Consider the following 14305-nt stretch of genomic DNA (forward strand, 5'->3'; position numbering starts at 1 on the left):
AGAAAATAGTACCATGTGAAAGTGTATAAATGTATCTTTACTTTGAAACTAAAAATTGTCTGACTGTAATTCATTGTTCCTTTTTTGCAATGTACATTTGTCTTGGTCAGATCTACACATCATAGTTACATCTGGAGAGTTGGGCCCCTCATTATTGTTGCATAACATATGCAACTTATCTGCGTCATTGGCTAAACAAGAAGAAAAAGTCCATGTCTTTCACAGTCCCAATGGTATGGAGGGAGCATGTTACATGAAAAAAACACAAAATGAATGAAAAGTTATGTTATTATCAATAAAAAGATAAAATGTATGATTATTGGTGTGACACCCTTCTCATTGCTATATCACATTTTGCAGAAAAGTTAAGGAGCATAATCGCTCATCCCTATTTCAAATTATTTTGATGCAATTTTGACCTGAAGCTGTATCTTGGAAACTGGAGCCAATTCATACTCGGGACCCAATTCTGATAAAATTAAGCTACTTTCATTTCGAAGGCGTTTTCCTTGTAGACCGGTGTTCTTTCATTCAACCAGTATGTTAAAAAAACAAAAATAAATCCCCTCCCATGGAGCTATTATATTGGCGACAATGGGGAGACTTCCCTGCCACAAGCATACACTTCAGCGCCAGCAGCACTGGTCGAGGGAACATTTTCCAGCAGGCTAGATGTACAGAAGTTGATTGAGAAATCTAATTCTGTGTAACCGGCCTGCTCATAGATGGATTGAAATTTGTCTCCCTGCTGAACGAGTGGAATTTCATTCCATCTATGTCCAGGTTTAGACGACCTGCCTAGAAATGCCCACTACCTTCAGACAGACATCCACCTGTCATTACATATTTCATAGAGAAGCACAGAAACATGGTGATCACATCACTGCGTCTAAAATAAGATTTGTGATGAAAACCGGTTTTGATTTAAGATATAATTAGCATATGAAATGGGGGGGGGGGGGGGGGCTGACAAGGAAGGCAAAATAAAACAGGATTAAACTTTTAGGCAAAACCCCTTTTTCATTTTGGATGGAGTGGGTTAACCTTATGGGTTAGTTGACCTGGCAAGTTTTGATTGCTGTTTGAGGAGTCTTGCCACTCTTTGTACTGGTGACCATTGTAAGAAATGAAAGGGAGAGGAGAAATCAAAAATGTTAACATTGTCCCCAGAACAAGAGGTGGGGGGGGGGGGGGGGACTAATCATGGAGAAAACTATCTGAGAGGGTAATGCCGTTCACTTTGGAACTTCCTGTTGGGTCTCTGTGGTAGAAAGTAAAGGTAAATTTCCACAATGGTATGCAGTCTACAAAAAAATAACCATGCAGGGGTTTTAACCCTTTGCGGCTTTAATTTTTATAAATCAAAGAATGTTCTGACTATACCCATGTTTTCATTAATAAAAAGCACATTGTCAATACTCTTATACCACCTTTTGAACTATTTCTGGTCTTTTGTTAATTTAAACAAAGTTTTGACATTTTATATCCTGCAGTTTATGCCTGGGATTTGACATAGATGAAGATGCTTTGGAAATATTCAGAACCAATGCTGATGAGTTTGAACTTACAAATATCGACCTAGTTCAGTGTGATATCTGCTCATTGCCAGCTCACTGTTTGGTGAAAGCTGTGGACACGGTGATCATGAATCCTCCTTTTGGAACCAAACGTAATAAAGGTAATGTTGCATGTTTGAAACGTATTTATTTATAAAAGATGTGAAGGGGTGAATAATCAGCACAATTGATAAATGAATAAGTTAATAAATTATAAAGTGACACAATGCTTATACACGATTCTAAACCTGTGAAACATGTAAAAGTAACAAATGACTGTGCAAGTATACAATATACAGCCGCTATATCAAAACTTCCTCACTAAGAGAAGTATAAATGGTAAAAAATGTAAGGAATACAGCGCAATATAAAACAATCCATAAAAAGGCTTCGTAAACAATAAAGTGACAAAGTGCTTCTTATAATATAATATCTCAAAAGTGCATATAAAGGGTTTTAATAAAGTGCAATTGAAAAATCAAGTCCAATCCAGGAATTTGCCAAGTGTGAAACTTAGTTTATTAAAGTGCTTGATAGGTGTCTCAGTTGAAAATATGCTCAAAACACCACCACCGATTGGCCACAAGATGGCCTCTCACCTCAATAATATAATAAGGAAGCAATGAATCCTCAATATAGGTGAATCCGGATCAATGGATACCACTTGCTGGACTGCTAATCTCTTGGGCTCAGTATACAGGGAGTACATGGAAAAAATTTGCAAGAGATCGAAGTGCTCACTGTAATATAACCCTTTATTAAAAATATAAGAGATACACTCACATAAAAAGCACAATCGGGCTTGTGCGGACCAAATAGGCAGTAACAAATGAGCTGTGAGGAGCCGTGCTGTGTAGTCGCTGCTCGTCTGTCAGAGTCTCCGCCCCCTATACGCGTGGCGTCATATGCTTGCGCGTCACGACTTCGTTAGTAGGGGACCCCATATCTTCTTAGAACCTTGGGTTATGCTGCTCTCCATAGGAGCAGTCCTGGGGGCTATACTCCAACTTCCTGCTATAGGACTTCAGTTTTTTTTTCCTGTCTAGTCAGGATCTCCGGTCCTGGCATTTTTTTTTTTTTTTTTCTTCTTTTTATTATTTTCTGTTCCTGTGAGAACTACAATCAACTGCAGGACTGGGTGACACAGTGGATATCCTAGATCCTTAAGGTCTTCCCAGGCTGGCCAGCGAGCACGACCCAACTTTAGCTCCACGCTAGGTTGGCCATTACATAGTCCCACTGAACGGGAGCTGGCCGGCGAGTGAAACAGCTCGCGAGGATGCATAGCCCTGGTCACAACCTGAGTCGTAGTGTACCTCTGGCCTGCAGCACCCCCATTCCAAGATGGTGTGGTGGACTGCCCGGAATGATGCCTGCTCTGTTCCCAGGAGTGTTGAATAGTGTTGTCTCTCTCCTCTGGGGAAATGTTGGTGTGGACGCGTGGCCTTTCCTCGGGTTGGTAGGCCCCCTATGTGCCCTTCCATCCCACTTGGTGTTTCTCACTGGTGAGGTCACCCTCACCTATCTGCCTTAGTCCCCCCTCCCAGGGGTGGCCAGGCTACTTTCAGGTACGGGGTGTTGGGCTGGAGGGGCAAGGGAGCTCACAATAACATTATGTTGCAAATGTCTGGGTGGGGGTCCCTGTTAAGGCCCCCCCTGGCGGGCTGCAGGTACCTGAAGGGCTATTGGGGGTTCTGGGTGCTGCTATTTTTCTGTGGATGCTTGTGCTGAAGTTTCAGCGGCCATGTTTTCTGAGTTTGCCATTACAATCAATGCGGTGGCCATTTTCTTGTAGTCTATGGAGCGGTGATGTGTCAGTGGGCCTCTGGTGCCAGTGATTCCTCTTTCTCTCTGATTGCTGCATGGCAAGGCGCTTTGGGTCCTTCTTTTAGTTGGTGGCGAGTTCCTGCAGGGTGCAGCTACCTCTTTCTGCTATAGCGGCACCACTGGTGTGCTGGGACTTGTAGTACCACCACTGCTGCGGGGGGGATTATTTTTATCCCACATATTGCAAGGGGTCCCCAGGTTAAAAATGGAGTCCTTGGAGCATGTGTAACCACCTGACCAACTTTCGGAAGCTGCGGGACCCTCTGGGTCTCAGTCTGCCCTGGCGGCGGTCCTGCAGTCACTACTATCCAAAGTTGCCATGACCCTTCAAAAGCGGCCTAGCAAAAAGCAAGCCACCACCCCCCCCTTCGCCTGTATCCCTGCCGCCTCATATTCTGAGGTGGATTTGGCTGCTGCGGACGCAAGTCAACCAACCGTGTCCATACATGTATACCTCCTAGGACTGCCCTATAGGCAACCGTGTCCATACATGTATACCTCCTAGGACTGCCTAGTGTGCTACTCCTATGGAGAGCAGCATAACCCAAGGGTCAAAGAAGATATGGAGTTGTGTCCGTCAATGTACATCAGAGAAAAGTATTTTATGGTAAGACAAAAATCCAGGTATTTCAGTACTAAATAACACAGGAAAGAGTTGGAATCTGATAGGGTTTGTTAGTGCTGTGCATGCCTCTGTTGAGAAGTACATTCTGTGACCACACAGGAAGTGTGTGTCAGGTCTCCCAATAGGATTAAAACTTCAAACTCTTGCAGGAGATTCTCCTAACTTCTGTACTAAATTTTCTTTTTCTGGAATGCTTTCTCAGTGCAAAATCCACTATGGAGCTAGTGATACTGTACTGGATTCTCCTAACAAGAATGTTCTTTAGATAAGGTTTACAGTGAGGACTCATTCACACCATGTGGGTTGGGCTGTATTGCTCAATGCAAAACCCATTGTTTCCAACAGGCCCAGTACACACAACATGTTGTGTTGGTGTGCTGGGTAAAAATGGAACATGCTGCAATGAATTATAGCAAACAAAGAAGAAAAAAAAAAAAGGCACTATGACAACTTGAGTGCATTTTTTGGGGACAACATGCTAAATGCAACAGAAGTGGTGTGAATCCAGCCTTTGTTCTTCAGATAGGGGGGAAAAAATGTGTAACACACTAATATAGACCAATGGATTTTCAGATTGCTTTATATTTTTATCACTGCTGTCTGTACAACGTCATTTTATATATTTTTTTTGTATTAGGTATGGACATGACGTTTCTTAAGACCGCTTTGCAAATGGCAAGGACATCTGTGTATTCCCTACATAAGACATCTACAAGAGAGGTAGGGTTTTTATTAAGAGGTCATCTTTCCAAGCACTGACACAAACTGTTTGCATTCAACTAATCACCGTGGTTCATCTAAGCATGCATAACTGTGATATCAGAAGTGTTAGAATACACTTGTGTTAAATATTATTTTAATCAGCATTTTAAAAAGTACATTGTTTCTGTCTAGCATGTCCAGAAAAAGGCTGCTGACTGGAATGTGAAGATGGAAGTAGTAGCAGGTAATTTCCTTTATAGATATAATTACAGTTTGAATTTCAGCAAAACTATCATGACTATGTATGGTATCCTAGGTGAGTTGTATACTTTTCAGACAATTTATCTCCTAGTCTCCAAGGATCCGTAATTTTCCCAACCTATAGGTGCATTGTTTCTATCCCTCCAGATTAACGGTAAGCTTGATGATTCCCTGAAATCTTACCAGCGACCAAGTCCCATGAGATAAGGCGATTATTCTCCCACTGGTGAATAACAAGGAATTATGGAAACTTTGTGCTATTGGGCAGTTATTTTAATTTTGGTTTCTAATGATTGTTGTTTTCAATGTGGAAAACTTCAATAAAAAGATTGAAAGAGAAATCCAGCAAAACAGAGTTATGACGTTAAAGTAGAATTAGCATTAATAGAACATTTTGTAAACACACCATAAAAAGGGGCCAGGCGTTTTGCTTAGTACTGCCTAATCAGTATCCCATAGAAGTCTATGAACTTTGCTCATTGAAGATTTACTCAAGCTGTGCATAGAAACCAATCAGCTTGTTCAATTAAAGCATTTGTTACCCTAACCCTTCATATTCCTGATAGGTGTCTGCTGTGCCATGCATGTAGTTGTATGAGAAAGCATCCTGTTCTCTTTGTATTGCTTCCTTTATATGAAATTCCTGGTGTTGGTTAGTCCCCTTGCTTTGCTATTAAAACAGTTATCCAACAGTGCTGGGAACTCAGTGTGTACTTCTCCACCAACCACAAGAAAGTTTAGTGTACTGCTACTTGTCCCGCCTCTTATGCATCTGAGAACAGAGAAAACTAGCTTACTCTTAGAAATTAAAAAACTTTTTTTTCTATTTTACACTGAATGTAAACGGTCACATCACTTCAAGCTTTGAAAAAAAATACCTGGAAACTGCTGTACAGTTGTACCAATTTTTGTATATCGCCATTGTGGGTAGAGGTAAATGCCATAATTGGTGCTTATCCTTTTTGAGATCTTATTTGTAAGTGTAGCACTGTGCTCCTAGAGGACTGCTGAGAATTATTCTTTTTGGATTCCCCTTAGCAACTGACAGATAAGCAGCAATTAAAGTTATTGGCTCGGTCAATCCGTGCAGGGGATGTTTTGTGGTTTTATTGAGAACTTGGATAGGCGAAAGGATGAGTCGTATTAACAATTAAGTCTTGAGGACAGTTAACTGTAGAATGCGGCAAGGCCGCTGCTTCACTCTGCCACTAAATTGAAGTAGCATCATATGTTCCACTTTGGCACCCCCTTTACTCTCACTGCCTGTGTACTGAAACCCGTCCGCTGGCTTTTGCCTCTGGAGTGGTGGTCCCCTTCGCAAATTCTTCTGTACTCAGACACTTTTTCCAGAGTCAGTTGCCTCCAAACCTGACTGGACCTCTGGGGTTCAGCCACACTTTCTGGTTCACCAGGCTGAATGCCTGTGTCCACTTTCCAAGAAGAGACCACCATCACCCTCCTTCTGGGACTTGGTTTCATGCCTAATGTGCTCTTGGCTTTTATACCCCCATCCCATGATATGATGCGCATCTTTGTGCCAACCCACTGGTAAAGTACAAATGCCTGTGTGTATCATTGGCCAGGTTTCCCACAGCATCCAATGTGCCTCCCCATTGGATCTGCTGGGTCCACTCCCTGAGACCAGATGAATACACACTGAGCAGGCCTAACTATCGCTCAGGCTCCCCTGATAAGCATGCAGAGCATAGTCTGCTTAATAGGAACAGCAGGTAAAACAAATAATTCTCCCCGCCTAGCACCCATCTAGGAGGGTGCTACATAGGGTAACAGTCCCGCTTTGAGGAACCCCAACAGGGGCTTTACCCCTTGGCTACTGTGCAGAGATAGCTGGTATTCAGGGGTTGGGGTTTATATGACCTGTTTGCCATGAGGGTAGTGATGGTGTTTTATCTACCACCACTGGCACATTGGAGCACGCAGTGATTTTTCAGCCCTGTAAGCAGCCCAAACAACATTTTCTCCTTTGATGCTTAGGAGTGGTTAATGTCCAGCAGGTGTAGCCTCCTGAAAACAGGACAGGGAGCCTGCCATTAAGAGTTTTTTATTTTTGGGGACCAACATGGGCTACAGATATTAAACCTAAATTAAGCAAACCATTTCTTCACAACATAGTGCAGTTTACATCTAAATTGTACCTCATGGCTTCTTTCACTGTCTTATGCAAAAGGTTTAACAAACCCTATTCCCACATTTGTTCTGTGCAGCTAGCTAGACTCTAGAAATCAATAACAGGCAGCCAGCTACAAAGATCAAAAGAGTCTGCTTTCTTGATCAGTTTGCCAGAACCACCCCGATGTACATTTGAAGATCTGTGCACCCAGCTGCATGAATAAATACATAGGAGACAATAGTCTTTCACAGGGGTAGATAGATCAGTACACCTGTGTGGATAGGGCCTTAATCAGAGAGGTATTAAAGCCTGCCAATTTATTAATGAAGTTTCACACCGAAACATGGCTTTAACTCAATTTTTTTGGGGCAAAATAGCATCTCTTGGCTTGCAGCCATTTTACCCACTTTTAGATTTTGAAATAGGCTTCAGGTATACATTACAGCTGTGCACTTAACCACCTAATTTCCAAGCCTATTTTGACACTTTGCTCAATTTCAAAAATCTACTTTTTTGCTAGAAAATTACTTAGAATCTCTAAACTTATTTTTTTTTAGCAGAGACGCTATAAAATGGTGTTGCAATTTATGTCACACGGTATTTTCAATGCAGTTTTTTTTTTGGCGGGGGGGGGGGTGGAGGAAACTTTAATGAATTAAAAAAAAAAAAGTAAAGTTAGCCTAATTGTTTATGATGTGAAAGGTCACACCCGTGGAATGGGGGCAAACTACGGTGCTTAAAATGGTCTATAGGCAATGCTTTAAATGCCTTTATAGGTTACCAGTTTAAAGTTGCACGGGATATCTTGTGCTAGAATTATTGCTCGGACGTTCGTGACAATACTTCACAATTCTGCCTGAATTAGAATAGCCAGCTAAACAAAAAGATACCAGGATGATGCCTGTAGGTACAGGCATCATCCTGGTATTACCACTAAAGCCCAAGGACTTACAGGCACAAGTGGTTGTAAATCTAAAAAAAAAAAAAAAAATCCTGTTCTCTTATAGGTTTAACCACTTTACCACCGGAGGATTTTGCTGTCTTACGTCCAGGCCACTTTTTGCAATTCGGCGCTGTGCGACTTTAACTGATAATTGCGCGGTCGTGCGACGCCGTACCCAAACGAAATTTACATCCTTTTTTCTCCCCACAAACAGCTTTCTTTTGGTGGTATTTGATCACCAGTGCGCTTTTTACTTTTTGTGCTATAAACAAAAAAAAGAGCGTTTATTTTGAAAAAAAATGAAATTCCCCCAAAAAAAAAAAAAAAAAGTAAAAATCAAATTTTTTTTAAATTTTTCTGCTACCTAGGTTTGTTAAAAAAAATCACGATAAGCCTATTTTGATTGCTTTGCGCAAAAGTTATTGCGTTTACTAACTACGGGAAAGATTTGTCATTTTGGTGTTTTTTTTTTTAACGCGTAATGGCGGTGATCTGCGATTTTTTTTTTTTGCAGGACTGCGACATTACGGCGGACAGATCGGACCCCTGACTGACATTTTTGGGGGGTACCAGTGACATTACTGCAGTAATCAGTGCTATATATATGCACTGTTACTGTAAAAATGACACTGGCAGTGAAGGGGTTAATTTTATTGGAGAGGGAGGGGTTAATTTTATTGGAGAGGGAGGGGTTAATGTATGCCTGGTGCTTACTGATATGGGGGGGGGGGGGGGGGGGAGGTGACTGAGTGACAGATCGGATGTTCAGCTATGCGATCGCCGCTCCTCCCCTGGCCCGACTCCCGCTGTGAATGAAAACATCGGGAGCGCCGCCTACAGGGGGAGGAGTCCAGCGACGTAGGTTTACGTCGCTGGACGGGAACGAGCCACTTTGCCGCAGTATGCTCCATGTGAGTGGTCGGCAAGTGGTTAACAGTGCTTGTGTTGTGTAGCCTGTCAAAAACCTGGTTGATTCTGCCTGTTCCTGTGCCCCCCCCCCCCCCCCGTGTGCTGACCAAGGTAATCAAGGCTGCTGATGGTCAGTTTACATGCCTCCATCTGCTGCGCTCCTCCCTCCCTGTCAGCTCGTGTGTGTGAACCATCTGCACCCCTCCCTCCTGCTGTTAGTGGTAAAGTAAACTTTAATATCACTGCCAGCCCCTCCACTTAACTCTACCAACTAAGACAACACAGCAGTCACATGACCGCCCCAGAAGGGGCCTCGGTCACTCCCACTGTAGCACTTTAATTTAAGGCAGAGGAGGATCATGTGACCAGACAGAACTGATCTGAAAAAGTATTGAGGCATTTTTTGGCACAAACACTTACAGTGTAGGATGCCTGCATAAAGGGGCTGGCAGATTATTTTTTTAATTTTACAAACCACTTTATTGTCTCTGCATACACCTTGTGCGCTAGCCAGATTATAGCTACACATGAGTACTAATCACGCATAAAATATTGAAGAAAAAACGTCAAGACAGACAATCCCCCCCCCCCCCCCCCCAATAAATATGCCTACCCCTAATATGTGAAAGTTGCTTTATGTTGCAGTTGTGGAAATAAAAATTTAAAATTTGTTTGCAGTAAAGAAAAAAGTTTGAGCATAGAATAGTTGTAACTATTTGTCGCTTCATTTTCATTTATAGAGCTTCGGTATGATCTTCCAGCATCGTACAAGTTCCACAAGAAGAAATCGGTAAGTTCATATGCATGGTTCTTAGTTATCAAGTTGTATAGTAGATATTGCATGCAATGTTTACATGCAGGCGTTTGCAAAAGCAACAATTTTCAAGCTACTCCTAGGGTAGCAAACACCTCTCTCCACGCCTGCATTACAGAATAAATCCGTCACCAGTGAAGATAGCCCACAGGTGCTGTTGCATTGAAACAGCACTATGCCTTCAGTGAAAAATACAAAAAGCCCCTTTACAAAGAAATACTGTCCTTTCCGGCAGGTGTGGAGTGATCCAGCAAGGATTGAAGCTGCTGCTCACTAGAAAGACTTAAGAATTAAAAAAGGAAATAAGTTGCAAACCTTAGAAAAAGTTTTATTTTATTGCCCATAGATTATCCAACAGCACAGGTCTGGTGGCTGTTAACTAAAAGTCAAAGCTTTATTTTTGACAGGGTGGAGAGGGATTGGACCCATCAGTTTTTATTGCAGTTTGTTCCCCGTCAAGGAGACTGATCCTATGTATTCTGTTTACCATTTGCATTGAAGTAAAAGATTATATTTGTGTTCCCAGAAAAGTAATAGAGGGGAATTCTTCCAATGGGGACAATAGTTCTGGTGACCTGGGGGCTCTTAAGGAATTCCTATATTTTACAGGGATTTCTGCTCACTTTGCTTTGGGACAGAAGGGAAAATTCTCTGAGGCACAGATGGCAACAAAAAGACCAACAGGGGTTCTAACACCCTTACTCTATCCAGAATGGAAACATTTTGCTCTAGTTCTACTTTAAACATTTTTGATTTTGCTCCAGTTTCAGAATAACCCTCTTAACTACCCCCAGTGTCAAGAATAAAAACGAATTTCAGATTATCTGTCATTTATGAAAGCTATAGAAGCGAAGTACAATCTACTTTTTATTGAATATATTACATGTAAGGTGTCAAAGTACATAAATTCCCAGAAGAGTTACTAACCTGTATTAAACAAAAAAGTGTTTAACAACATAAATATAAAGTTTCAGTTTGCAAATTTTACAAATGCCATTCATTCAATGACTGAAAAAAGTAACCAAAATAAAAAAATCATTGCAGGTTGATATAGATGTGGATTTCATCAGATTCTCACTCGACTGACATTCAGCATCTGTAGACTTAAAATATGCATTCGCTATTTTTGAATTTTTTTTTTTTGTTATAAAAAAACATCTAAAACCCCAGGCAGAAAGTTACTGGTCTTCTGCAGTCTTCTGTTGCTTTGGCTCTGGTCCTTCAGTGGACTTCTCCTCCAGCTGCCTCTTCTTGGGACTTCCGTTTCTGGCATCACCTTTTCCTTCTGTAAAAGAAACTGAAAATCAACAACTGAAAAACATCTGCAACAGCTTCTCACAATCCTCCATTTTAAAACAAAATGCTGTTTAATTGCAAAGGACCAACAAGGAGTTTTTTGTAAGGCCATGCTTAATGAGTGAAAAGGACAGCTGCTACTTATTACTCAGAACCAGCCATAAGGATCCTAATCCGCCTACAGCTGAACTCCATGAAACAGTCTGGAGCAAAATGATTTCTATTTTTCTGCAGTTTTGTGAGCCAAGCAGCCCTTCAACAGAATACCCAGGTTCTCAATCAGCGCAGCAACAGCACAGGATGTGGAGACTCACTCCCCAGCCTACTGAGAAGGTAACGCCTCTACAGACTCCTTAAGCAAGTTCATTGCTGCAGAGCCCTGTTGGCCCAGACTGCTGCTACATCTCCCAGTCAGAGTGCTGCTATACGGAAGATTACAAATATGCAGCGTTAGTTACATTTAGGCAAGAGGCCTACTGCAGTTGCTAGTCTGAAGTCCTTGATGATCTTCAGTTGACAGAAGCAAAGTAAAAAAGGCCCACAACACCCACTTATCCAAACCTATATAAGAGTTTACATTAAACAATGTAAAGCTGCTCCTGTGGGGCACTTGTTGAATAAAAGTTGTACTGAAGAAAAACTACCTTCTGTGTCCTCTTCATCACTGCTTTCAAACTTCTTTTTCTTCCCTTGGAACTGAATTTTCTTCCTGGGTGAATTGTCATTTCCTCTACCTCCCCTTCCTTTACCTTTAAATTTCTTACCACCTGTATTTAAAAAGAAACCACCATTACATTTTAAAGACTTTGAAAACCAATTCGCTTTCACACATACAAATCTCAAAATGTTTTTCCTTGCCCACAGTACAGACAAAACAGCAGGCATGATCCTCCATTTTGGGGCGTGCTGGTCCCCAGGACGACAGACTTTTACCTATGTGATTGGCTGTGTCCAATCACAGCTGGTCACATGTAAACAAGTGCCTTTTATCTCCTCACCTCACACTGACCGAATGGGGAGGAGAGGAAAGCCGATCAGCGGCTTTGCCTCAAAAGGGAGACCTGTACAGGAAATCAGGGTACTTTTAACTAGTGCCCTGATCAGTGCAGCCTCAGTGAAGGAGAAAAATTACTTGTTTACCAATTGGAGAAGTTTGTCAAATTTTGTAGTTTTTTTTAAAATAAAAAACAGTGCGTAAATACCACCAAAAGAAAAGCTCCATTTGTGGTGGGGGGGGAATTATTTATATATATATATATATATATATATATATATATATATATATATATATATATATATATATATATATATATATATATATAAATGATTTTGTGTACAGTGTTGCATGACCACGCACAATCAAAGTGACAGCGATGAAAGCTGAAAATTGTCCTGGGCAGGAAAGGGTAAAAGTGCCATGTAGGCAAGTGGTTAAAGACCATACACCATCCAATCCTAGTCCTCTAAATGAAATGAATGAGGTGTGCAGATTTTTTTATTGCCCACAAGCAGCCCCAGTATACAAATTTTACTTTCAGGGCCTGTAAATGTATGCTTCAAATGGATTAAGAGGAAGAAAAGCAATTGGGAGCCACATTAACACATGCATGACTGATTGCTAGTCTTTCTATATTTGAAGTCAGAAACCATCTACACTCCATTTTAGCAGCACTGGTCATCAGATCTTTTGAGGCCGTCAACCACACACCCACCTAGTAAGTTTCAGGTGGCCTGGAAACATACCGTAATTCAACTTTTAATTCTAGGGCATAAACTGGGACTTCTACAGTGAGTTAGTGAATCACAAAAGATAGATTTTAGCTATTTGTACAGAAGGGTAAAATATACTTAAAAAACCTTCACCTACCTTAAGGATAATCTAATATCAAAGTCAAACTGATAACTTGATAAACTCCTCATGCTTGACACGTTTTGCATCAATAGCTTCATCTGGAGCTTGAGATCTGGCCAACATTTGAGGCAGACACTGTTATATTCAGTTTTACTCGTTGACCCTGGCAAGCTTAGGATTTTCAGATCCTGTCCATATTCTTCTCAGTCCCTTCTGCATCACATGGTCGATGCCTCCTCGTATGGTGGCCCTGTATAGTTCCCCTCTGATAACACACCATGGGCCATCTGTGGCTCCTATGCATCATTTTCCAAAGTTTTGGGATAGTCCTATTTCATTGTTTTAGTGATCCTATTTGGTGACACATTGTAAACTTCACCTAGCTCCTGATAAAGCCAGTGATGCAAAACATGCTGAGAATGAGGATTTTCTCAAGTTACTAGTTTCACTTCATGGATATTAGGTTACCCTTAACATTTTTATGATGATTTATATACGCTTCGCTGGTTCTTGATATTGCCTCTGTAGGGTGTTTACAATTAACATCTATCACTGATGTATATGAATGTTTTAATGGATATTTTTCTGTACAAAAAAAAGATTTCATCTAGCTTTGATCTGTGATTAACGATATGACTTAGTTGGTGAAAGTCCCAGTTTATTCTCCATTTAATACATGTTACTTTGGGATGTAATATGACCTAGAACTTCTCACAAACCCAATTACTGGTGTGACTTAAACTTTTACTTCTAGCAACCATTAAGTTGTACACATACCCCCCCAGAAGAGGAATGTCAAGGTTATCATGAGGTGAGGTATTTACCATGTAGATCAATTATTTTTCTATAAAAATCTGCTTTTGAAACAAAATATCTACACTTTGTCCACTTGTACTAGGTGTTCATAGCTCCTACATCATAGCTCCTACATAGACTGGACACAGCTCCCCCACCCTCTCTCTTTTAAAGGATAGGTTCAGCTTTTGATGTTACAACTGTACTTGGGATGCAACATGTTCATGCAGGACCCCACCCATGACAGCAGATTGAGTTTCCCCTCTCCCATGGTCTCATTTTAAAATCAGGGCCTCAGCCACATAGCCACGATTCATTCATAGGTATCTTTGAATGAAAGATATCTGCCTCCACAGCAGAATGATTGTAGTTCTCAGGTGACTAAGCGCTGATGAGCACCCTCGGTCCACTGACACTTCATCCAGCTTTCAGTCATATGGGCACAATAGGAATGATTTTTGTCTTACCATAAAATCCTTCTCTGATGTTCATTGACGGACACAGCTTCAGATCTTTGACAGTTGGGTTATGCTGCTCTTCCTAGGAGTAGGACACTAGGCGGAAAAGGGTTAAAGTTTAACTACGCCTATAGGG

At 41.3% G+C, this 14305-nt stretch overlaps 2 protein-coding genes across 3 annotated transcripts in view; one reads left to right on the forward strand and one right to left on the reverse strand.

Annotated features, from left to right (window-relative positions):
• METTL5 (methyltransferase 5, N6-adenosine) overlaps positions 1–10943 on the forward strand; it is a 31514-nt gene extending 20571 nt beyond the window's left edge. The window contains exons 4-8 of the mRNA XM_082262105.1: positions 1494–1678; positions 4646–4728; positions 4903–4954; positions 9695–9744; positions 10813–10943. Coding sequence (XP_082118231.1) covers positions 1494–1678; positions 4646–4728; positions 4903–4954; positions 9695–9744; positions 10813–10854 — 412 coding nt within the window. The 3' untranslated portion in view covers positions 10855–10943. The remainder of the gene's footprint in view (positions 1–1493; positions 1679–4645; positions 4729–4902; positions 4955–9694; positions 9745–10812) is intronic.
• The window catches only part of SSB (small RNA binding exonuclease protection factor La), a 28007-nt gene continuing 24324 nt past the window's right edge, over positions 10623–14305 (reverse strand). For both annotated transcript variants that reach the window (XM_082262103.1, XM_082262104.1), the window contains exons 11-12: positions 11709–11831; positions 10623–11053 (exon numbers count right to left, since the gene is read on the reverse strand). In XM_082262103.1, the coding sequence (XP_082118229.1) occupies positions 10947–11053; positions 11709–11831 (230 nt within the window). In that variant the 3' untranslated portion in view covers positions 10623–10946. The remainder of the gene's footprint in view (positions 11054–11708; positions 11832–14305) is intronic.

This window comes from Pelophylax lessonae (genome assembly GCF_965119305.1).
Source record: "Pelophylax lessonae genome assembly, chromosome: 6".
Classification (NCBI taxonomy): domain Eukaryota; kingdom Metazoa; phylum Chordata; class Amphibia; order Anura; family Ranidae; genus Pelophylax; species Pelophylax lessonae.